We start from the raw sequence: 27052 nt of genomic DNA on the forward strand, positions 1-27052 counted from the left end.
CATTAAAATGCTTTAATTATGTTTTTAATCTATACCTGAAGAATACTTTTGTACTTGAGCACATACTACAACCTAATATTCTCTGGACACTATGAATTCTATCAAAAGAAAAATTCTAATGAACCTGTTTAGAAATCCATGTTATTTACAGTCCATTTCCATCCATTCTTTTAGCCTTTATATATAGTAACTATTTTCACAACTGTATGATGATGAATACTCAGAATAAACCAATGCATTTTTAAAAATCATGTGTTCACATGGACACAGGGAGGGGAGCATCACACACCGGGGCCTGTGGGGGTTGGGGGTTAGGGAAGGGATAGCATTAGGAGAAATACCTATGTAGATGATGGGTATGTAGGTGACGGGTTGATGGGTACAGTAAAACACCATGGCGTGTGTATACCTATGTAACAAACCTGCATGTTCCGAACATGTATCCCAGAACTTAAAGTATAATTTTAAAAAAAGAGTCTCAAAAAAATCATGTGTTCAGGTTTGAAAGCTTCAGAGGAGAATTTAATAGTGATGGAGGCAGGAAGGCTGGGAAGAAAGCTATTGTCTTCAGTTATGTTCCTGAACATAACTAACTTGAATGTAGTTCACTGTAACTTCACAGGAGGTCCCTCCATCTTAGAAGGGTACAATATTGCATTTGGTTCGTAGGAGGCAAGACTATTTTAGTGCAAAAGAATAGAAAATCAGTAAGATAAAGGATTATGGCTTAAAGGGTTACAGTACAGGACAGGGTAAAAGTAGATAAAAAACAGCGACTAAATCCTATAAGTTGAGAGCTAACAATAAGGAATTGAAAAGAAGTAGAAGAGAATAGTAAGTAACACCAGACTTGCCACAGAACTAGCACAGAACTAGGCTTTTCAATTTAATGTACTTTCTTCAAGTTCCAAATAATAGGGGATAGAGAGGGACCAAAACATTTCCCTTGACAAGTTGTTTCTGCAAATCCCATATCCTCATACTCTTGCTCCCTTTGAACTTGATGCCTGAAAATATCAATATCTTTTTACTACCCATTTTTCTTTCTGTCTGTCATATAGCACTCTGTGTCTTATTTTGCATAGTTGGCTATTGCATTGGTTCTACTTCATACTTCTGTACTATCTCTCCCCCCTTCTCCATCTACTTTGACCCTGTCATGATTTGAAATCTAGCATTTTTTGCACATTACCTTGGCTGTTCATCTGTGGATGGAAGTTTAATCCTAGCTCACTAATAACCTTCCTGGTCCCATGAGCAGTACTCTATGAAATAGGTTAAACAAAACATAAAAACTGAACAAGTCAAATAACAAATGGGCTTTGTCTTACAATTCCATTTTGAAGTAGTTACTTGGAATTTGTCAAGTTTTACCTAAATAAATGGTTATATAAATGTGGTTAAGAATCAAGGCTATTTCATGAAAGTCTATAACTTTTGTGTTAGCTGAAATTTAGTATATATCTCGCAAAGGGAAATGGTAGAAGATGGGGCTGTTTCAATTGTCGGAATTGGTGTAGAAAATTATTCAGTTGTGTAAGAAAATGAATGCTGGTTGTGGGAAGAAAAAGATAATTGAATTAGAAGTTGACACATTTGAAGATACTCTGAAGGAGACTTCTGGGTATTTTCATCACTTTGAATGGTTAGTAATAACCAGTTCTCTTATGGTAAGTAAAAACCAAACATGTCTAGAGGCAGTGAACTAGCCAGTTGGGACTACGTCCTGCAGAGTTTCATGGGTTCATACATTCTATAAAATAACTAATAATCATTTAATGTACTCATTTTCAAAACCAGAAGTATCTTACTCACATATAACCCTAGTAATACAGGAGGTTAATTGTCCGTTTTTAAAATGTAAGTCGTTTAATACATATTCAGTGCATACTAGATGGAAAGCAATATATTCCATGTTATTGGGGCAATTGGTCACTCCTTGGAAATTTCATCTGTTCTAATAATTGCAGTTAATAAACATCTAAGTTTAGGATGATTGCCAAATATCTATCTTAAAGCCCTACCTCTTTTCTTTTTTTTCTTTTTTTAATTTTTTTGAGACTGAGTCTTGCTCTGTTGCCAGGCTGGAGTGCAGTGGCGCAATCTCGGCTCACTGCAACCTCCACCTCTAGGGTTCAAGTGATTCTCCTGCCTCAGCCTCCCGAGTAGCTAGGACTACAGGCGCGCACCACTATGCCTGGCTAATTTTTGTATTTTTAGTAGAGACGGAGTTTCACCATGTTGGCTAGGATGGTCTCGATCTCTTGACCTCGTGATCCACCCGCCTTGGCCTTCCAAAGTGCTGGGATTACAGGTGTGAGCCACCGCACTCGTCCAAAGACCTCTTTTCTAAAGTCCAACGCAGTATCTCCAAACTACTTGACATTTCTATATGCGTTCAACCTCAAAGACATGGTGATATAATTAACAAATACTGTGCAAATACTGTGGGGTTTTACAGTTGACAATACACATTCACGTATATAGCCTTTTAAAAAGTAATAGCTCAAGATAGGTTAAATAAAATATGTATAGTGTCATACTGCTCAGACTAATAGAGAAGATCAGAGATGAAGTTCTTAAAATGAAAGCTCATTTCTAAGTAAGTACATACTCTTAGTAATTATGGAACCAACATGCTAAGTGAAGGAAAAATTGTTAATTATTAAATCTAATTTCCATTATTGTAATCAAATTGCACTGCTCTTTAGCCCCTCATCACTGTGGTAGATCACCTAGAGGGTAGTGAAAAAGAGGCTTAGGCTGAGCGTGGTGACTCAGGCCTGTAATCCCAGCACTTTGGGAGGCCGAAGCAGGCAGATCACCTAAGGTCAGGAGTTCAAGACCAGCCTGACCAACATGATGAAACCCCGTATTCTACTAAAAATACAAAAAATTAGCTGGGCTTGGTGGTGCATGCCTGTAATCCCAGCTACTCGGGAAGCTGAGGCAGGAGAATCACTTGAACCTGGGAGACGGAATTTGCAGTGAGCTGAAATTGAGCCACTGCACTCAAGCCTGGGCAACAAAGTGAGACTCTGTCTCAAAAAAAAAAGAAAAAGAGGCTTAAATTTGAATATGGTACACATTTATTATTTCTGAGCTTCAGAAACAAAATCTCGTATAATTTTAATTGAAATTTGTTTTTGTTCTTCTGTGATATCTTAAATGCATTATTTTTCAAACTGGCATTAAACCTTAAGCTTTATTGGATCTTATTAAATAAAAATGCATTTTCATGTTTTATATCTTAATGTTTGTGAAATTATTATGGCTATTCAGGGATGCTTGAATCTCAAATGTGTATCTTTTTAAACAAATGAGGTTTTTGAAGTAACTATTTTTTATCACTATTGTAGAGTTAAGAATTGGCAATATATTCTTTAAAGCATGGGTTCTTTCAGTTATGTAGTATGTTAGGAAGAGGGTAATGAAGTAACATGCCATATTTAATCAGGATAATCAGATTAGTTTCAAAAAAGTGATGTCTATTTTATTTTGCAGAATGCTGAACTATATAAAATTTTACTTGAATGGTATTGATTTACTGGTAGTCTTTACTGACTTATTAGTTGCTCAGACTAATGGTTTAGATTGATTTTTGAGATTCCTTTTTCTTTGTATAGTAAAGCTAATTTTCCCATTTACTTATTATAGATGTAAAATTCATTTTTAATATTTATTGAGTTGTAGGCATTATTTAAGAGTATCTTAATATAGGAAATAGTCAAATCTGTTGCATTTAACCATACGGTTAACATGCTAGACAATACTGTTTACATTATTGATTTTATCTCTCTGATATTACTTACGAGATGTTGAAAATTAAATCAGTTTCTCCCATACGTGCCAGCAATAACCATCATCTTCACTTTTTGAGAAAGGCATATCTCATATAAACCCAGACTTCTAGAATTACAGAGGGACCTTATAATTTGACTCTTTCAGTGTAAATGCATCACAAATATTTTTTTCTTTTTTGATGGGGTGGGGAGGTTCACTGGACTGATTTCTTCTTATGACTACCTGGCTTTATGTAAGATTATAGATTCTTATCCAAAACCCTTAGGGCCTGGTTTGTTCTGTCATTAAGATTAAAAAAATACATATTTTAGAAAGTAATGAAGTACATATGCTGATATGTTATATGATTAGCAGGGTCTGAGGAGGCACTCTTAACTAAACACATTATTTCTGCAATGAAATATATGAATATTTATGTTAATTGGGACAAAGCCAGAGTGCCTTATCAGTATGGATCAGGTTTTGCTGCTAAACAAGTTACGAAAAAACTTATGGATTGCAAAGCTTTTTGGATTTTGAATTTCAGCTAATCAATTCTGAACCTGTAATAGATTGTGTTACATATTATAATATTTATAGATATGACTCTTTCTACAAATCAAAAATATAACAAAATTATGTATCTTTATTGTTTTTCCAATTTTTCTAGTATTTCACCTTTTATCTTCTAAAATATTTACTTTGTACAGCTGCTGTATTCTCGAGGATTGCTAATTGATCTTCTAATCAAATCTAATGTTAGTCGATATGCAGAGTTTAAAAATATTACCAGGATTCTTGCATTTCGAGAAGGACGAGTGGAACAGGTACGGTGCTGATCAAGAATTGTAACTGGGCATCAGCTTAAGTTATTATGATTTGTTTTGGAAAGATAAGCAAATAAGATTGTTATTTTCCTCATAAAGCAGTAAATTCCAGTCCTGCATAGAGATTTACAAATGTAAATGCTTAATTAAAATTTCCAGTGCTAATTTTCTCATGACTTACTCTGCAGCTTGGTGTTGGTACCAAAAAGCACACAAAGTACCAAAAAACACACCAGAGTCACTATACCCAAGACTAGTAGTCACACAAATCCTTTTCTCCCATTAATCAAGATTTTGGAGAGGGAAAAGAAAGAAACGGTGAGTTTTACTGTCCACTTGATCAGATTCCACACAGAGAAGGAGGCCCAGAGCCTGGTTTAGAAAAAAATCTTACCCTTATGACAGCTGATCAGATCCTGGATTCTTCACTACAGCTTCCAGAAGAACAGAGCTTTGCTATCCTGCTTACAGCAGCAAAACTGTAGGGGCCAAGGGAAACACTCCCTCTTAAGCCTCTGAAGTTTCACTGAAAAATCAACTCACAAAAGGCAGATTAATTGGAGAAAAAGCATAATAATGTACTAACATATACATGGGGAGAACCACAGTGTTTGTTTTAGATAGCACTGCTAAATTTTTCTCTGTTAGGATGACATGCCATTGGTCTTTTAATGGCATGTGGAGTAACTTGGCAGAATTAAGTAAGAAAGCTCACAGTTAGCCCTGAAGTTAGCAGAGATGCCATTAATACTGATGGAAGGTGATGTGAAAAAGCCTGACTAGAATGGAAATGATAATCCTGTTATATGTAAAGGGAAAAAAAGTGTAATTTGGAATACTTATATCGTTAGGAAGCAGTTTCTTAACTTAAAATCGTAATATTTTTCAGGTTCCTTGTTCCAGAGCAGATGTCTTTAATAGCAAACAACTTACTATGGTAGAAAAACGAATGCTAATGAAATTTCTTACATTTTGTATGGAATATGAGAAATATCCTGATGAATATAAAGGTATGTTTTTCATTAAGTTGTGTTCTCCAATTATTTGACATTTCTTACTATTTTAATATGCTTGCTCTGATTTAGTGAGCCACTTATTACTGTTTTAAAATGCATTCTAACTCTGCACTATCAATAGTAACATGTAACTATTTAAATTTAAATTAATTAAAATGAAATAAAATAAAAAATTCAGTTTCTCAGTCTCATTAGCTATATTTCAAGGGCTCCATAGCCCCATGTGGCTACAGTGTAGATATTTTGACTATTGCTGAAGTAGCGTGCTAGATTTTAATTTTTATTCTTATTATTTAAATACTACTGTCAACTGGCTCTTCGTAGATAATAATCCCGTTTCATGATTCCATTATTTTTTCTCATAAGTAAAAATACTATATATTTTGCCATTTTCCAGGATTGCTTTTGCCTAGAATCTTGAACTATTTTGTTTGAAAAAAAAAAAAAGGCTAGATGGTATATGGGGAAAAATACTGGATTCAGAAAAGGCATGGTTTCTATTCTTGGCTTTGACCTATTTCATTGTGTGATCTGGGGCCAGTTACTTCACAGTCTGTTCAAAATTGAATATGCCATTTTAATATCAGAGCTGTATACTTTAAGTCCATTGGTCTGAAAATGTTATCCAAAATTGGAATATACTATTGATAATTTATTTATAAAGTTACAATGGGAAGTGCAGTGATAGTTTTTTTCCTCTGCGAAATAATGAAAGTCTAATCCTTGCTCTTAAAGCTTCAAGTCTACTAGGATCTGTCATGTTATCCACAGTGGCTGTGTAAAATTCAGTTCTCTCAGTAAATTTTTATACTTTTTATTTATGTAAATTATTTCCGTAAAGTTTTTGTCTTTTATCATGGCGTGGTATTTACCACCACTGACAGTCCAATTACATTATATTCTGTTCTTGGTTTAAAGGAGTAACTTTTAGGGGTCCCATATGTTTTGATGTGATTATGTGGCCGTAAGACTGATTCTAGTAGCCACACAGAAATTCATTTCATTATTTTTTAGTTTATTTTCTGATTATTAGTGAGAAGTATTTATCATCTTAAATAAATACATTCCCATGTTGTCATAGTTGTTTAATATTTTCAGTACCATTATTGGCATTATCCTGCAGGTTTCATGACAATAAAGTGAGATTATTTTCCAGTTTTTTTAAATGCATGAAATGCTCAATCATATAAAGCTTAAAAATTGTGCCGTTACTCCAAATTGGAGAGCGAGATTGTTTCCACTTTTTTCTAAGATCAACCATCAGTGTCCAAAATGTAATACCACCTACGTCCTTTTTGAGGTCTTTGAAACACACTTCATCTCCTTTTTGTGGGGTGCTTTTAAATAGAAGTTTGGTTCTGATTTTAAGTGATAAAATTTCATCTTTTCATAGGATATGAAGATACTACATTTTATGAATATTTAAAAACTCAAAAATTAACCCCCAACCTCCAATATATTGTCCTGCATTCAATTGCAATGACATCAGAGACAGCCAGCAGTACCATAGATGGTCTCAAAGCTACCAGAAACTTTCTTCACTGTCTTGGGCGATATGGCAACACTCCATTTTTGTTTCCTTTGTATGGCCAAGGAGAACTCCCCCAGTGTTTCTGCAGGTAAGTTTGCCATTGGTTTTCTTGTCCCTTCTAAAGGTGATACTTAAATAACAGGTGAGAATTAGGAAGGCAAAAATGGAGATTTATTCAAGATTTAGTATATGCAAATATATACTTTATTATTTTTTTTATAATGGATTTACCTGCCTATCTACCCACCTAAGTGATATATTCAGTATGGCCTGTTTTTGAGCTTTATAAAAATGCTATTAAGTTCCTTTTTCCACTCAATAGCGTGATGGAAAGTATTGTCATTGCATATAATTTTAGTTAATTTTTATTGTTACATCGTATTTTATTGTGAATATACCACAGTCTACTTTTTCATTTTTCTGTTGATGTAACACAGATGTTTCCAGTTTTTTTGCAGTTAACACCCTTGTGAATATTTCAAGTTATATATATTCAATAATTTATCTTGGAAACATATCTAGGAATGGAATTCCCAAGTCATGAGATACATGAATGTCAACACTTTACAACATCGCGTTCAGTTATTTCTCTAGAGGGCTGTACCAATTATAACCTTTTAGCAGTACATAAGAATACCCAAAGCTTTTCATGTTTGCCAGTATTTAAAATTTTTTTTGTCAATCTAACTCACATAAATTATCATTGCATTGGATTTTTATTTTTCATTTCCCTAATTAGCTGTGAAGTTGCGCCTCTTCTCATATGTTTACTGGCCATTCATGTTTTATCTTCAGGAAATACTTGTTGTATCTTTTTTTCTTTGTTTTACACATTTTTAAAAAAAATTTTTATGTTTAGTGGGCACATAGGAGGCATATATGTTTGTGGGGTACTTTAATACAGGCACGCAAAGTGTAATCCATCATGGTAAATGGAGTATCCATCCCGTCAAGCATTTATCCTTTGTTTTGAAAACAATCCAATTATACTCTTTATTTTAACATGTACAATTAAATCATTATTGACTGTAGTCACTCTGTTGTGACATCAAATACTAGATTTTATTCATTCTTTCTAACTACGTTTTGTACCTATTGACCATTCCCACTTAACCGCTGCCCCCTCAAAACCCTCCCCAGGCTCTGATAACCGTCTTTCTACTCTCTGTCTCCATATGTTTAATTGTTTTAATTTTTAGCTCCCACAAATAAGTGAGGCTATGCATTGTTTGTCTTTCTGTGGCTGGCTTATTTCACTTAATGTAATGACCTTCAGTTTCATCTACATTGTTGCAAATGTCAGGATCTCAGGATCTCATTGTTTTTTTTTTTTGTTTTTTTTTTTTTTTGAGATGGAGTCTTGCTCTGTCACCCAGGATGGCGTGCAGTGGTGTGATCTTGGCTCACTGCAACCTCTGCCACCCGAGTTCAAGTGATTCTCCTGCCTCAGCCTCCTGAGTAGCTGGGATTACAGGTGTGCCACCACGCCTGGCTAATTTTTGTATTTTTAGTAGAGATGGGGTTTCAGCATCTTGGCCAGCCTGGTCGTGAATTCCTGACTTCGTGATCCACCCGTCTCCCAAAGCGGTGGTATTACAGGCGTGAGCCACCGGGCCCAGCCAGGATCTCATTCTTTTTATGGCTGAATATTACTCCATGGTGTAACTGCACTACATTTTCTTTATCCATTTATCTGTTGCTGGGCACTTAGGTTGCTTCCAAATCTTGGTTATTGTGAACAATGCTGCAATAAATGTGGTGTGCAGATATCCCTTTGATACACTGATTTCTGATTTCCTTTCTTTTGGGTATATACCTAGCAGTGGGATTGCTGGATCGTATGGTAGCTCTAGTTTTGCTTTTCTGAGGAACTTCCAAACTGTTCTCCACAGTGATTGTAGTAATTTACACTCCCACCCGCAGTGTTCAAGGGTTCCCTTTTCTCCATATCTTTGCCAGTATTTGCTATTGCCTTTCTTTTGAATAAAAGTTATTTTAACTGAGGCAATAAAATATCTCATTGTAGTTTTGATGTGCATTTCTGTGATGATCAGTGATGTTGAGCACCTTTTTATATGTCTCCTTGTCATTTGTACATCTTCTTCTGAAAAATGTTTCAGATCTTTTGCCCATTTTTTAGTCATACTAGATTTTTTTACCGTAGAATTGTTTGAGCTACTTATATATTCTGGTCATTAATTCCTTGTCAGATGGGTAGTTTGCAAATATTCTCTTTCATTATATGGGTTGTCTTTTCACTTTGTTGATGGTTTCTTTTGCTGTGCGGAAACTTTTTAACTTCATGTGTTCCCATTTGTCAATTTTTGCTTTAGTTGCCTGTGCTTGTGGGGCATTGTTCAAGAAATCTTTGCCCAGACCAGTGTCTTGGAGGTTTTCTCGAATGTTTTCTTGTAGTAATTTTATAGTTTGCAGCATTAGATTTAATTCTTTAATCCAGTTTGATTTGCTTTATATATACGGCAAAAGATAGGGGTCTAGTTTCATTTTTCTTCATATGGATATCCAGTTATCCCAACACCCTTCATGGAAAAGACTGTCTTTTACTCGGTGTATATTCTTGACACCTTTGTCAGAAATGAGTTCACTGTAGGTGTGTGGATTTGTTTCTGGGTTGTCTATTCTGCTTTTTGGTTTATGTGTCTGTTTTTATGCCAGTATCATGCTGTTTTGGTGACTATAGCTCTGTAGTATAATTTGAAATAAGGTAATGTGATTCCTCCAGTTATGTTCTTTTTGCTCAGGATAGCTTTGGCTATTCTGGGTATTTTGTGGCTCCATATACATTTTAGGATGTTTTCATTTCTCTGAAGAATGCCATTGGTATTTTTATACAGATTTCATTAAATCTCTAGATTGCTTAGCATAGTATGGACATTTTAACAATATTGATTCTTCCAGTCCATGAACATGGAATAGTTTTCCATTTCTTTGTGTCCTCTTCAATATCTTTCATCAGTGTTTTCTAGATTTCATTGTAGGGATTGTATACTTCTTTAATTAAGTTAATTCCTAGGTATTTAATTGCATTTATGGTTATTCTAATTGAGATTACTTTTTAAAGTTTCTTTTTCGAATTTTTCAGTGTTGACATATAGAAATTCTACTAATTTTGTATGTTGATTTTATACCCTGCAACTTTACTGAATTTTCAGTCTAATAGTTTTTTGATGGGGTCTTTAGGTTTCTCCAAATATAAAATTATATCATCTGCAAACAAGGATAATTTGACTTCTCCCAGCCTCTCCCAGTGGCCACCACAGCCACTGGCCCACTGGGAGTTCTGCCAGGCCACGCCTGAATGTTCTCTTAAACCCCAAGTGCTCTTCAGTAAGCTTGTGTTGAATGCTTCCAGGCTTGGGCCTTACCTTTCATGGCAGTGGGCTCCCCTCTGGTCGAGGGTAGGTCCAGAAAGGCTTTCTAAGAGCCTAGGCCTCGACTTGGGTCCCCAAGAGCCTGCTTGGTGCTTTGCACCCCTGTGGCTGAGTTGGTGTTTAACACACAACACAAAGTCCCCTTTACTTTTCTCTCTGCTTTACTCCAGCAGAAGTCTTTTGCCATAGACACCACAGCTGGGAATGTACCAGGTCTCACCTGAAACCAGCATGTCTCAGAATCTCACAGCATACTACCTGGGTATTACTGTTGGTTATTTTGTAGCCAAGGGCTTTTAACTAGCAGGTGATGAGCCCTGCCAGGATTGGGTCCTTCCTTTCAAGGTGACAGGTTCTCTTACGGTCCATGGTATGTCTAGAAATGTTTTCTGGGAGTTATTAGAGTCTAGAATGGTAGCCTCATGACTCTACCTCGTGTCCTATCTTATTGTGGCCGAGCTGCTATCCAAGACGAAAGACAAAGTCCTTGTAATCTTTGCTCTTCTCTTCTCAAGCAGAAGGAATTTGTCACCTTCATTGCTGTGAGCTGCATGGCCTCGGGTTTGGGGAGAGGTGGCAGGAATAGTCCCTTAGCTGCTCAGGCTGGTTTCTCCTTGGGCCATGTGCTGCCCTAGTCCATGGGCTCTAAGCCCAGCCCAGCATTAGCACTTACCTAAGAATTACAGTCTTTATGTCCTAGCTTGCCTTTCAAGTATACCTAGAACTCCAGAGCACCTTAGCCCAAAGTGGCAAGGCTTGCTGAGACGCTGGAGCACCAGCTGCTGGGATGGGCCATTCCTCTCTTGCTAGGGCTGGTCCAAATGCTGTCTCAGTGCCAACTGAGCCCAGCATAACTTTGCTCTCCACTGACAGGGCAGCACCGGGTTCAATGCTACATCCCCCAGTTGCTATGCTCTCGCTCCCTCAAATGCATAGATTTCTCTCTCCATGCCGCATGGCCACTGCCGTGGAATTGAGGAGGGGTGGTGTTGACGATTCAAGACTGTCTTCAGTGCCTCCTTCAGTGATAGGAAGTTGCAACCTGGTACTGTGATTGCTTACCTGATTTTTGCTTCTTATGACGGTGCTTTTTGTGTGTGTAGTTAGTTGTTAAAATTTGGAGTTCCTGTGGGAGGGATGATCACTAGAGGCTTCTTCTATTTGACCATCTTTCTCCACCCTCTTGTTGTTGACCTTCGCCCGTTTGTCTATTCGGTTGTTGTCTTTTTCTTATTGATTTGTAGGAGTTTTAAAATATATCCTGATTAGTGATCTTTTTTCAGTTATATGTTTTGGATGTATTTTATCTTATGGTTTTTATGATACATAAAGGTCATGAAGATTAATACAGTCAAATAGAGCAATCTTTTTTTTTTTATGCTTAGCTTTTTTGGGGAGGTCATATAGTATACCTGAAGTATGGAGACAAGACTGCCTAGATTTAAGTCCTGACTTTTCTGTTTATTAGCCAGGTAACTTTGGGTAAGTTTTACGACCTCTCTGTTTTTCAGGTATCAAATTTGGGATTTTTTTATTCAGTTGTAACTTTGTGTCCTAATTCATTATTTTCTGCTCTTTATTATCTCCTTTATTTTGCTTTCTTTGGATTTTATTTAGATCATCTCTCCCCTCCCCTGCCCTTGGCAATTATTAGGCTGAAATTCCATGAATTAAGTATTTATCTTTTAAATATTTTCTAATATAAGCATTTAAGAAAAATTCCTCCAGTTTACATCCATTGGTGGCAAATGCTTCCTAGTTGTATCTGAAAATAACTTTTTCTTCTTTTTTGTCTTGAGTGGAAGTTTACTAAGTAAACAATGCTAGACTGACTTTTTTTTTTTCTCAATACTTTAAAATTTTGTTCCATCATCATTTATGTTCCACCTTTGCTGCTGAAAAGTTCAATGTCAGCCTACTTTGTCATTTCTTTATTATGACAAGTTACAAAGATATCTTTTTTCTCTTATATTGCTTTTTAATATAGTTTGCTTTTGTATTTTGTATTTTTACTACAGTGAATATTAGGTGTTGATTTCTTTGTATTTATCTTGCTTAGTATAGGTTGAACCATATGAAATTAACATTATTCAACGATTTTAGACCTACATTGTCCTGTGGTTCAACCAAATACATTGTGCTTTTTCTGTCTGTAAATTTATGTTGTTTATTGTTTTGGAAATTTATCAGCCAATATCTTGATAAGTATTGTTTTTTCTTTCTTTTCTCTTCTCACCTTTTTGTAACTCTAAGTAGGTATGTTTTAGAACTTAGCATTTTCTCTTCTATATCTCTCAATCTCTTTTTCATATTTGCTATCTTCCTGTCTTTCTGGCTGTATTCTGGGTACATAATTAAGTTCTGTATTCCAGTGTATTAATTCTCTTCACCTGTAACCCATTCATTTTCCTTCTTTAATATTATATTTCATTTTCAGAACTTCTACTCACCATCTTCCTTGTCATTCTTGATATTTTTTACTTGTTCATTTTTTGAAATTATTTATTCTATTTGTTTAGTCATTTCATATATAGATATTTTACATTTTCTTTCTGATAACTCTAATATTTAAACTTCATAACAGTGTAATATTGCCATGTATTCTTTCTGTTGATTCATCTCAATGATTTTGCTTGTGTGTGCAATGCTTTTCCTTAGCTGAGAGTTTATATTTGATTGATTTTAATCTGGGTACCCAAATTGCGAGTGCCCTTCTTCAGGGATTATTTGTGTTTGCCTCATCCTAAAGGCACTCCAGAATTAGGATCATTTTAGTTCCCTTTGGGGGACCTCACTTAATAATGCAATACAACCTCCACATAGTGATACCGTCACAAGGTTTTTTTTTTGTTTTTTGTTTTTGTTTTTTTAATTTCAGTGTTTATTGCTCAAAGCTTTTATTTCTGGTTAGGGTTTGTATTGTATGTACATGGAGATCGGTGTTTTCCATGGACATTCCCCTTCCTTCAGTGTCATTGGTTCAATAACAATTATTTCATCCAAGACCTAGTTTTGGTGTTAACAGGAAGTCTCTTCACAGTATCTAGTTCAGTTTACCACTGGAAGTAGATATTCTCAAATTTACATTTCCTAAATATGTGATCTTATGACTTTAGGTGGCAACATTATAAATTTGGAAGTAACTTATTTCCAAATATGATAGATCTGTATATTTCTAGACAAGCTCTTCGTCTTCTGATCGTCAAAGTAGGGATAAATGGGGAGTGCCATGTCCCGCAGGAACCAAAGGTCCTTCTATCAACTTAATACAAGCGGGGGGAGTTCTATGGTTTTCTTAGTTACTCTTTCCCTCTTCCTGTGTCATTGCCTGATTCAAAGGAGACACACCATGTTTTCTCTCATGTTGCCACTTGCTACTCACTCCTATGCAGCTTAGGATAAGGAATAAAAACAGAATGAACAGATCACTGGGAAGTGATCTAAGCTCACTGGCCTTGTTACTAGTGTTTTACAAAAATGGAGTGTTTAGCCTTATTTATCTCTTTTCCACTAAATCTCTCTATTTCTAATTAATACATTAAAAAATTCATTTTGTTTTTGTTTATTTCTTTTGAAGGGAAAAGACATTTACAAGTTTTGTTTGTCGTGTACAGATATAAAATTTCAGAATGTGATCTTATGTATTGAATCTTAGACAAAGAAAACATTTTTCTCCAAAGATGGTTGTAACCTTAAGGCTGAGGTTTGTCAGCCTTACATATATTTTTATTTTCTGCAGAGCCTACATGTGGCTCAGATTGAATGCTTTTTATAAAAATTTATACCTCATCCTGCCAGACGTGGTGGCTCATGCCTGTAATCCCAGCACTTTGGGACTAAATATATTAAACTTCTGGGTAATTCTCTTGAGTTCTTATATTTTATATACATGAGACTGTCTGTGAATTATAATAAACATACATTTCCTTGACCTGAAGATATTAACTTTTAATTTTATATTAGATTCTCTCCATAATGCTTTATAATTCCATATAAATATTGTTTTATTTTTATCCTAAAGTAGTAACACTATCACCATCTATACATCATAGCCTACACATTTTATCACCAGGTTATCAGAATAAGGTGTCACCTGTTCTGTGATTTTTAACCACCATTCTATATTCTGTTTTAATATAAGCCTCTTAAGCATTTCTCAAAGCCAGTTACAGCATGTTCTCATCAAGGCTACTATTATAAATGGTATGCATGCATATTTATGTGAAGGATTCAAAGACATTTGGAAGTCATATCCTTGCATTCTAAATGATTTCCACATGTGACATTTTAACTACTAGAGATAACTTTCATGAATAAATGTCCTTTAAGGCTTTTATCAATTTAAATAGGTAGATTATTTTTTGGTAATTTAAATAGGTAGATTATTTTTAAAGAAAATGAAACATATTTATGTTGCTACCTAGTATCCATTAATATGTCAGGATATAATAATTGGAACATATTGGAAGAAAAGTCATTAAAATCTATATATTTTTCTAGTCTAGCAAGCTTTATAGTTTTCCCTAATGTAAATTAATTGGTTGATAAGTTTTCTGGCACACTGCTCAGGATATACATGCAGTTTATAGACTTTACTCTCACAATATATCTTCCAAACAGAAGACCTTTTTAAGCCCTGACAAATTTGGTTATCTGTGTGGTTGGTAACATAGTAGCCTTTATAACTATATTCTAGTTCGGAATAAGTTTTATATACTACATCATGTATTTATAACCTGTTAATTGGAGCAGTATCAGTGGGAACAACCTTTACATTTTTTATATGTAGATGTGAACTGCCCAGAGATTGTTACTTAATTTTGTTAAAAGAGGGCATTTAACTGTCAACCTTCTATATGATTCAGTTTTTCATTATTCTGTGTCCTAGATTTGATCTAATTTTTCCCTTTAATGTGGTAGAATTGTTAAAAGATGAAGGATGAGTATGTTTCACTTTTAGCATGTGATAAATGTATGTATATAAATAAATCATGTAAATTATCACCACCAAACACTTTTTTACCAATTGTTCAACGTCAGATGAAATTTTGCTGAGTATTATATGTGGAAAATTGAAGATGTGAGATTTATAGGAAATCGTGTAACATAGGCTGATCTCTAACTTATAGCTTTTATTTATTTATAACTTTTAGTTTCAGGGGTAGATGTGCAGGTTTGTGCTATAGATAAATTGCATGTCGCTGTGTGTAGTAGGCCATTCTTGCATTGCTATAAAGAAATACCTGAGACTGGGTAATTTATAAAGAAAAGAGGTATAATTGACTCATGGTTCTGCAGAATTTACAGGGAGCATGGTACTGGCATCTGCTCAACTTCTGGGAAGGCCTTAGAAAGCTTACAATCATGGTGGAAGGAGAAAGGGCAGCAGACACGTCACATGACCAGAGCAGGAGCAAGATAGGAGGAGTTACCACACACTTTTAAACAGCCAGAACTCATGAGAACTCACTCATTATCATGAGGGCAGCACCAAGATGATGGTGTTTAACCATTCATGAGAAATTCACCTCCGTGATACAATCACCTCCAAATAGACTTCACACTTCCAGTACTGGGAACTACAATTCACTGATATTTGGGCAGGGACAAACATACAAACTTATTCTGTCCCTGGCCCTTCCAAAATCTCATTTTCTTATCACATTTCAAAATACAAGCATCCCTTTTCAGTAATCCCCACCAAAATCTTATTCCAGCATTAACTCAAAATTCCCAAGTCCCAAATTCAAATTCTTTTCTGGAAATGAGTTCCTTCCACCTCTGGGCCTATAAAATCAAAACAAGTTATTTACTTCCAAGACACAATGGGGGTTTAAGTATTGGGTAAACATTTCTACGGAGACCAGCTTGGTCGGGGAGACCCTAACCCAGCAGCGCTAGTGGAATTAAAGGCACACACACAGAAATATAGAGGTGTGAAGTGGTAAATCAGGGGTCTCACAGCCTTCAAAGCTGAGAGCCCTGAACAGAGATTTACCCACATATTTATTAACAGCAAGCCAGTCATTAGCATTGTTTCTATAGATACTTGATTAACTAGAAGTATCCCTTATGAGAAAGGAAGGGATGGGCTGAAATAAAGGGGTGGGTCTGGCTAGTTATCTGCAGCAGGAACATGCCCTTAAGGCACAGATCACTCATGCTATTGTTTGTGGTTTAAGAATGCCTTTAAGCAGTTTTCTGCCCTGGGCAGGCCAGGTGTTCCTTGCCCTCATTCCGGTAAACCTACAGCCTTCCAGCGTTGGTGTTATGGCCATCATGAACGTGTCACAGTGCTGCAAAGATTTTGTTTATGGCCATTTTTGGGGCCAGTCTTCCTTAGCCCAATTACACTCATCACTCTGTTATACACATTTCAAAGGGAGTGTGTTCCCAACACATTCCAAAAGGGAGAAATTGTCCAAAAAAGGGGAGGCTATAGGCCCCATGCGAGTCCTGTAAGGAGTGGGCTCCCAAGGCCTTGGGCAGCTCTGCCCTGTGGCTTCATAGAATTCAGCCCCTGTGGCTGCTCTCACAGGTTGTTGAGTGCCTGTGACTTTTTCAGGTGCAGGGTGCAAGCTTCCTGTGCCTCTACCATCTGGAGCCTGGAGTATTGTGGCTCCCTTCCCACAGCTCCACTATGCAGTGCCTCAGTGGGGACTCTGCATGGGGCCTCTGACCCCACATTTTCCCTCTGTACTTTCCTAATATAGGTTCTCTGTAGGGGTTCCATCTGTGCAATAGGTTTCTGCCTGGATACCCAGGCTTTCCCATATATTCTTAGAAATCCAGGTGGGTGCCAAGCCCCCACCACTCTTGTACTCTGTGTGCCTGGAGGCTTAACACAATATGGAAGTCATCAAGGCTTATGGCTTGTACCCTCTAAAGTAGTGACCAGAGCCAAACCTGAGCTCATCTGAGCTGAGACTGGAGCTGGAGTGGCCTGGGTATGGGAAGCATGTTGTGCAGGGAAACAGGGCCCTGGGCCTGGCTCCTGAAACATTTCTTTCTAGCCCACAGGGCCTGTAATGGGAGGGGCTGCCTCGAAGTTCTCTGAAATGCCTTCTAAGCCTTTTTCCCATCGTCTTGGCCGTTAGTACTTGTCTCCTTTTTAGTTACGCACATTTCTCTAGAAAGAGATTGCTCTGAAGCTCACTTTGATTCTTCTCCTAAAAATGGGCTTTTCTTTTCTACCACATGGCCAGACTACAAATTTTCTAAACTTTTACACTCTGCTTTGCCATTAAATATAAGTTCCAACTTAAGTCATTTATTTGCTCCCTCATTGAGCATAGGCTATTAGAAGCAGCCAGGTCACATATGGAATGCTTTGCTGCTTAGAAATTTCTTTAACCATGTACCCTAAATCATCACTTTCAAGTCAAGCTTCCACAGATCCCTTGGACATGAACAGAATGCAGCCAAGGTCTTTGCTTAGGCATAACATGGGTGGCCTTTGCTCCAGTTCTCAATAAATTTCTCCTTTCCATCTGAGTCCTCCTCAGCCTGAACTTCATTGTCCATGTAACTGTCAGCATTTTGATCAGAACCATTTATCCTGTCTGTGAGAAATTTTAAACTTTCCCTCATCTTTGTATCTTCTTCTAGGTCCTCTAATTTCTTCCAGCCTTTGCTCATTGTGCAGTTCCAAAGTCAATTCCATATTTTCAGGTATCTTTATAGCAATGCTCCATTCCTCTGTACTAGTTTTCTATATTAGTCAGTTCTTGCACCCCTATAAAGAAATACCTGACACTGGGCTATTTATAAAAATAAGAGGTTTAACTGGCTCACAGTTCTGCAGCCTTTAGGAAGGATGCAGCACCGTAGGAAGCATGGTGCTGTCATCTGCTTGGCTTCTGGGGAGGCCTCAGAAAGATTACAATTATGGCAGAAGCTGAAGGTGGAGCAGGCACATCACATGGCAAGAGCAGGAACAAGAGAGAGAGGGAGATGCCATACATTTTTATACAACCAGGTCTTAGGAGAACTCACTATAGTGAGAACAGCACTAAGAGGATGATGCTAAACCATTCATGAGAAAGCCACACTCATGATTCAGTCACTTCCCCCCAGGCCCCACCACCAATACTGGGGATTACAATTCAACTTGAGATTTCGACAGGGACAAATATGTAAACTATATCATGGGTCTTTGGTGTACATATTATTTTGTTAGCCAAGTAATAAGCATAGTACCTGATAGGTAGTTTTTCTAGTTTTTCAGTCCTCACCCTTCTCCCATCTTGCACCTTCAGGTAAGTCCCAGCATCTATTTTTTCCCTCTATGTGTCTGTGTGTTCCTGTCGTTTAGCTCCCACTTATAAGTGAGAACATGTGGCATTTGGTTTTCTCTTCCTGCGTTAGTTTGCTAAGGATAATGTCCTCCAACTCCATCCATGTTCCTGCAGAGAACCTGAACTCATTCCTTTTTATGGCTGCATAGTATTCCATGGTGTAGATGTACCACGTTTTCCTTATCAAGTCTTACATTGATGAGCATGTGGGTTGATTCCATGTCTTTGCTATTGTAAATAGTCCTGCAGTGAACATACTGGTGCATGTGTCTTTATGGTAGACTGATTTGTATTCCTTTGTATATGTAACGCATAATGGGATTGCTAGGTCAAATGGTAGTTCTGTTTTAAGTTCTTTGAGAAATCACCAAACTGCTTTTCTTAGTGACTGAGCTAATTTACATACCCACCAGCAGTGTATAAGCTTCCCTTTTCTCTACAGCCTCACCAGCAGCTGTCTGACTTACAGCTTTTAAAAAGAGAATTAGAGAAGACTAAAAGTTACAAATATATAAATGGATATATGCATCTTTAAGCAGCTTGCTCAAAATTATAGGAGCAACATGGAGGGAATGGAAAAGGAATCTCCCATTTAATGAACTTATTCAGTGATGACAGAAAGAACTATGCCTAAAATGGGACAACATGCTACTGTGATTTTGTCATAACCATGGAATTTGTGTATTTATATAGACTGTAAGGTATTTTCTATTGTTTTGTCTTTTCCCCCTGCTTTTAAAAATCCCCTTTTTCAATCCAAAGTCAATACATTTTACTGAGTGTTTTTTAGTTCTCTTTGGATAAATCATAAGATATAGCATCTCTTAGACCAAAGGAACTACCTTATTTTATTCTATAATAACCAGTGTGTTTTTCTTCAGAAAGTTTTCAGAAATCTAAGAAATGTTTCCTATCCTGGATCAACCTATTAGAAAACCAAGAGAAGTCTTAAAATTGGCCAAGGAGTATACTGTTGGAATATTTAAAGAGTTTATATATTCAACTGCATGTGAAGTCAGAGCAACATTGAGATGGAATTTTAGTGTCTGCCCCTGATGTTGTTGCTCCTCTTCCTTAACAAGTTGAAGTTAGATTATAGATGTAAATTCTTCAACAGTACATTTTTTTTTTTCTTCCATAGTATTCTCCTTAATCTCTTTTCTTGTAAAAATCTACCTACTATTCTGGTAGCAGTACAAAAAAAAATTAAAGTTGATAAAACTCTTTTATATTGTATTGACTGGTTGTCTAATTTTTACAAATGAGCAAAGTTAAAATAAAAAGAGACTGAGGCTAGAAACCAGATTTCCTAATATGCATTTTTCTTGACTCACTTATTATATAACTTTTAAACAACCTTTTTGAAAAAAATTAAGACATAGTCAGCAAAAATATTGTGTTATTTTCTGGAACTTGTTATATTTGTGGTATTTCTTAACTTTTAACAACTTGTAATTTGCTGTGACTTATTTATTTTCTCATTATGGATGCATATTCAGTTTCCAGAAAAAAATGGAGAGAATAAGGGGCATTCTTACAGTGTTCTAGAAACGTATTCCAATTCTGTGCCCAATACAAAATGCCAGTTTAGATAAATAGTTTATTTCAACTTTCCATATTTTAATTAATTGATAAAGGTAAAAGGAAAAACAAGCCGTGAGCAAATTATCTCCTCCCTACCCCTGTCACTTGAATTTGTGCATTTGATAAGCACTAATGCTAAGGAGCCCAGTAGCAGTTGGAATAGTTAGCATTTATCTGTTTCATGTCCCCAACCCCATTGGTTTCCTTCCACACTGTCATAGAACCAGGCGATATAGCTAAATATAGGTGCAGAAACTGACCCTATGTCAAATGGGTAGATTTGACTAGTCCAAATGTGTGTGTGTAAAGCTTGATTATTGAATCACAACATACTATCCTTTTGCAGCACTGCAGCTAAGGAGAGCTGCATTGAGATATGTGAAATGTTCTTAATCTAGTGTCCATGAGACCTTGAAATTTATTTACAAAATGTTTTATGTTTCTTCATAAAAGGAGTCCATAGTTTCATCACATTTCACAGGCATCCATGACTTAAAAACAAGGATTGAGAACCATTGTTAGGAATTTTTATTATTTTTTCAAACTCAAATAAACATTCCTTAAGAGCTTATAAAAAGAAGAGGTCCTAAAGAGTGAATACAAGAGTGCTTCTGGGATGTAAAGATTCGGAGTTGGGGGTTGGGGGTTGGGGGCTAAAGCAAGGGGAAAAGTTGCAAAATGTTGCTGTTAATGCTATGATATATAGGTACCTCTTCATATAACATGCAAGCAGATGATATCTATGCCTTAGTCATATGGGACAGAAATATTATCATAAGTGTAGAATAGTGAATAAGAAGGTATATTTTGGAGCCAGACCGATGGGATCGTCTCCTGATTCTACAATTTATTAACTGTGTATCCTTGGGCAAATTATTTGACTTTTCTGTGCTCATTTTTGCGGGGATAATAGTATGTACCTCATAGGTTGTGAGGATTAAAATGAGCCAATATGTAGAAGAAAGTGTTTGTAATATTGCTTGCCCAAGTACTACATAAGTGTTAGCTGTTATTACTATTACTGTTGTTACTGTGATTGTTTTAACAATTGCTGCTGCTGCTACTGCTGTTACAGAATGCCAGCAGGGCAAATATGAGGCAGTTAGAGACTTAGCCAGATTTAGTAACCTGTTAGGAATCAGCGATTTTTTTTTTTCTTTTCGTAAAGAGACAAATATTATCGTACATAGTTTAGGTATTGCAGGCCATATGGTCTCCGTTGAAATCTTTTGTAGCCATAGACAATGGATATGGCTGTTTTCTAAAAAAAATATTTCTAAAAATAGGTGGTAGGTTTTTCCAACTTCAGTTGAATAGTCTTTTTTTCTAAAAAATATGATAATTTTTTAAAACCCCAGTATCAAGAGATTATATAGGAATGTCTCAATGCAATGCCTAGTGTATATTAGTTATACAGTAAGTATTTGATGGATTAATGAATGAATAGCAGATGATGTATAACTGAGGAAATTGTATGTTAAGGAGATGATAGAGCAGTGTTTTCCCAAGCTTTCAGGTGTGTCAGAAATTAAGATTACTAGGCTCCATCTCCAGTGTTTCTTACTTGTAGATCTGGGTGGAGCATGAAAATGTGAAATTTTAACAAGTTCCCAGGTGTTGCTCATGCTGCTGGTCTAGGGAACACTGCTGTAGAAGAAGCAATCACAAGAATTGTTCTCTGGGCCTAATTCTAATGAACAAGAAAGAAAGGGTTTAGTTAAAATGACCAAAGTATTTTGAAGAAGCATCTATGTTGTAAATGTAATTTTTTTTTCATTTCTTTCCATTTAATTCAACAACAACTTTTTAAAGCATCTATTCTCTGCATAATACTCTTCTAGGTGTAGTGGATGTACAGTATATGAAAAAGATTATGACATAGACCTGGATATCAGTGTCAAGAAGCATCTAGTTAAAGACAGAGAGTATACACTTATGGACCAATTAGAGAATTAGAAAATGTATTTTATCGGGTTCCAGAATTTTCAATAGAGGTGTGAATGCTCTCAGTACTCAGAAATGATCAGAAGGGGCCTAAGCAGTTATGACATGAAGCTAATCAAAGTAGGCTGACTACTTTGCTGAAGTTATAGGAATCTCAGACTACTGTTAACCCATCCATTCTCAGAAAAGAGCAACGAGATTGGGCTCCACTCTAAGCTAATAACCGTCGGTGGTCTGATCATACCTATCTTTAACACGGTGCATATATGTTTGAGATACTTGATTGTTCCAAAGACTCGTGGTTTAGACCAGAGTTTCTCAATTTCAGCACTGTTTACATTTTTTTGCCAGGATAATTTTCTCTATGTTGGGGGAAGGACTATCTTGTGCATTGTAAAATGTTAGCAGCCTACCTGGCTTCTACCCACTAAATGTCACTACCTTCACCCAACCCATCTGTGACAGACAAAAACGTCTCTAAACATTGCCAAATGCCCTATAGAGGCAAAACTATACCTGTTTGAAAAATACTGGTTTGCTTCAACTCAGTATATATTGAATTGTTGTAGTCTTTACAATAATATGATGAATGTGTGATTTTCTTTCTTTTTAACAAGTGCCTTCAAACTAGTTCAATGTTGAAAGGCAGTGATGTGGTTTGGCTCTGTGTCCCCACTCAAATCTTGTGTCAAATTGTAATTCCCAGTGTTGGGGGACGGACCTGGTAGGAGGTGATTGGATGAGGGTGCATGTCCCCCTTGCTGTTCTTGTGATAGTGAATGAGTTTGTAAGAGGTCTGGTGTTTAAAAGTGTGTAGCAGTTCCCCCTTTGCTCTCTCTTTCCTGCTTCGTCATGGTAAGACGTGCTTGTTCCCCATCACCTTCTGCCATGATAGTAAAGTTTCCTGAGGCCTCCCAGCCATACTCCCTGTATAGCCTGCAGAACTGTGAGACAGTTAAACCTCTTTTCTTCATAAATTACCCAGTCTCAGGTAGTTCTTATAGCAGTGTGAAAATGGACTAATAGAGGCAAGAAGAATAAAATTTTCTTGCATCCTTTCTTTGAATCTTATTACTCATTTTTTTGGTTCTGTAATCTAGAGCCAAGTACAGTTTATGTAAGGAACAGGACAGTTTTAGATGTGTTGACATTTGAACCATGGACTAATTTGTGAAGGTTATTTAGCAAAGTGCCAAAGCATATAGGAGATATTGAGTAACCACTGATGAGCAAATTCTTGTACACCTTATCTTAGTAGTTAGAAAAAGAATAAGAATATGGGAGGAATAATGTGCACATACACATATCCTCTTCAATTTTATGAAGAAATAGAAGCAACATTCCCCACCCTCAAATTCCACCCTTAATCATTGTTTAGTTGGTTGCATGTCTTCTTACCTTTTGCATGCTTGTACAGCTAACTGTGTATGAGTACATATATGCATACTTTAAAGGAATTTAGATGGCCGTATTGTCTGGTATGAGGGTGTGTATGCCATAACCTAATCATTTTCCTTGTTGGTGTAAGCATCAAAATTATGTCTTTGATATGGAAGAAATATCTCATATCCAGAAATTTTAGAAAATAAGTATTATTTTTTATTATTATAGGAATTAACTGAAATCCCATCACCTGTTAAAAATAACACACTGAACATTTTGGTATATTTTGCTATATTTTTCTTCTACTTTTTTTAGTCCACACATTTGAAAAAGTATATAGCTTCATGCATCACTTAACGGGGATACATTCTGAGAAATGCATCATTAGGTGATTCCACAGTTGTGTAAACATCATAGAGTGTTCTTACACAAACCTAGATGATACAGCCTACTATATGCCTAGACTGTATGATATAGCGTATTGCTCCTAGGCCACAAACCTGTACACCGTGTGACTGCACTGAATACTGTAGGCAATTGTGTAACATAATAAGTATTTGTGTGTCTAAACATACCTAAACATAGGAAAGGTACAGTAAAAATACAGTATTAGAATCTTATGGGACTATCTTCATATATGTGGTCCATTATTCACTGAAATATTATTATGTGGCACATGGTTATAATCTCAATGTTTTTTTGTATTTGGGCATCTTCAACTATAGAATAAGCAAACTTACAGCCATCATTAAAAAAAAAAAAAAAAAACACATATATCAGCTTAAAATAGCAATGGAAGGCTGAATAAATTAAGAGGAACTCTTTAAATTCAGAAGGCCTTAACCTGATACTCAATGTCTGTAATCAGTTACTTGGGTTTCAGGAACTTAGGGGGTAAATACTCTGAAATTGCATGGCAAATATTGTGTGTATAATGTGCTACATTTTTCTAGGAAGGAAGTTCATAGTGTCTCTATTAGTGTCTCAGAGGAGTCTATGACTGCCCCCTGGAACCCCCCCCCCGCCGCCCCGACACAAAAAGATTAGGAACCACTGAGATATACTATCTCAATTGAGAACTGTCTTTACTAAATTAGAAGAGTAGTGCGTGGTAGATTGACAAAACGCTTCTATCCCAAAAGTTTGAAGGTTGCTGTTTGAAGAGAATTCTTATAAACTGTCAAATTTTGGAGGATAAAATAAGCAAAGCAACATACTTTATTTTCAGAATAATTTGTATATGATTTTAAAGACAATTTCCTCTCTAGTTGATAGTTTATATTAGCATGAAGATGATACATGATTATGTTTGTATGATCATTTGTTTGTTTTTCCCTTGAGGAAAGAGTGTTTCTTGGGATAAACAGAAAGGGGTGGTGAGATAATCCATCATTTTGAAACCTATTCTCTGGTGATGGATGGATATATTGGTAACGTAACTCAATAATCTTCATTTTTTTCCAGGTTATTCACAGATCAGTGAACATTGTCGTTAATAAAGCAATGGAATGCTTTTGTGTCCTTGCCTGCGTTATTCCTTACGTTTTGACAGAAAAATATTTCCCATTTGGGAATAACCTCTTTTAAGACTTACATTTAAGTATATTTTGTGGAGGAATTATTGTGACTCTCATGAGTATGTTGGAATTACATTGGCTATACAGATTATAGAGTTTGATTTCCTTCGTTTTTAAACCTTTCCTATGGTGTGGATACAGTTTAATTCCTTTTTTTTTTTTTTTTTTTTGAGACAGAGTCTTGCTTTGTTTCCCAGGCTGGAGTGCAGTGGCAGGATCTCGACTCACTGCAACCTCTGTGTCGGGTTCAAGTGATTCTCCTGCCTTGGCTTCCTGAGTAGCTGGGATTACAGGTGTGCGCTACCATGTCCTGCTAATTTTTGTATTTTTAGTGGAGATGGGGTTTCACCATGTTGCCCATGCTGGTCTCGAACTCCTGACCTCAAGTGGTCTGCCCACCTCAGCCTCCCAAAGTGCTGGGATTACAGGCTTGAGATGTGAGCTACCGTGCCCAGCCTGATTTTCCATTTTAATAGCCCCTTCAGTGCTAACTAACTTAGATACTATATTACCCTCATAGGTAGATCCAAAACTCACCCAGTCCAGTATTCTCTGTATGCTATATATGTATACTACTCCAGCTCTTAAAATAATTTTAATAGTTTGTATTAGAATGAAAGGTGGTTGGCTTGTAATAGGGCAAGGCTGATATTTGAATTAAGGCAAGTGTTTGGAGCTGAAATCTTAGTTTGATTAAACTGTAAGTTAGTATTATTGCACAGACTAACTTTTTAAAGACTGTTCAAGACAATTCTTGACCCATCTCTTTGGAACCAGTATACCGTTACCCAGGTGTGATAGAAATAATATGTGAAATGTGTTTATTTGCTAGCTAAATTTAAGATTGCCGTTCAATAAAAAGTAAAACATAAAACAAAAACAAACAAAGCAAAGGCAGCCAGATCTAAGGCTTTGCTTGCTGGGTTTCCGTGTGTTCTCTATTATTCCCCAGTGTAAATTTGTTTTTGTTCTAGATTAATCCAATTAATGGGATTGTATAAATTGTAGCAAAGCAATTTATTTCTGATTCTTCATCAGTTTACCTTCTACTTTGGAAGGGAATACTCAAAAACTGAGTCTTTTTATAAAATCCTTGTTACCTCTTATGAACTTTATAAGGTTTTCCATGTGCTACAGAAGTATCAATCTCAGAACTGGGTTTTGATTCTAGCTTTGTCATGTTATTTAGGTGAACTTTGGCTACTTTGAGACTTGTATGTGATGATGTAAGGAAAAGTGTGTTGAATTTTATCCCACACTCATGCAGAGTATTATTACAGCATGACTTTGCGGTCTTGGTATTTAGAATGAATGTTTTGGTGATTACTGAAAGATTAATTTATATATTATAGATGAGTCAGTTTATACAAACTAGATTTGGTATTAAATTTAATTATATAATTAAATTAGCTAATAATTTACATCTGTTGTTAGATGTATTCGCTTTATAAAAGTCATCTCCATCTCTCCCATAGTTCTGAGCATATTGCCTTCTACAAAATGGGTACTCCCTAATTTTTTCTTATCAAATTCTGTGTTTTATTCATACACAGTTAATTGCCTAGAACTTTTGTAGGCACATAATAGGTGCTTAGTAAATTGACTTTTTAAAATTTAATTATCAATTACCATAAAAAGAAATTAAATATTATGAGACAGAAACTTTTTCTTTCATGTACTAGAGAAATAATTTGTAAAAAGAACTCTGTTAGGACTGA

The 27052-nt window shown here is 36.1% G+C and overlaps 1 protein-coding gene across 3 annotated transcripts in view; it reads left to right on the forward strand.

The window, feature by feature from the left end:
• CHM (CHM Rab escort protein) overlaps positions 1-27052 on the forward strand; it is a 184269-nt gene that overhangs the window by 83711 nt on the left and 73506 nt on the right. For all 3 annotated transcript variants that reach the window (XM_007992195.3, XM_037989467.2, XM_037989466.2), the window contains exons 6-8: positions 4494-4610; positions 5500-5620; positions 7020-7245. In XM_007992195.3, the coding sequence (XP_007990386.3) occupies positions 4494-4610; positions 5500-5620; positions 7020-7245 (464 nt within the window). The remainder of the gene's footprint in view (positions 1-4493; positions 4611-5499; positions 5621-7019; positions 7246-27052) is intronic.

This window comes from Chlorocebus sabaeus, chromosome X (assembly GCF_047675955.1).
Source record: "Chlorocebus sabaeus isolate Y175 chromosome X, mChlSab1.0.hap1, whole genome shotgun sequence".
Classification (NCBI taxonomy): domain Eukaryota; kingdom Metazoa; phylum Chordata; class Mammalia; order Primates; family Cercopithecidae; genus Chlorocebus; species Chlorocebus sabaeus.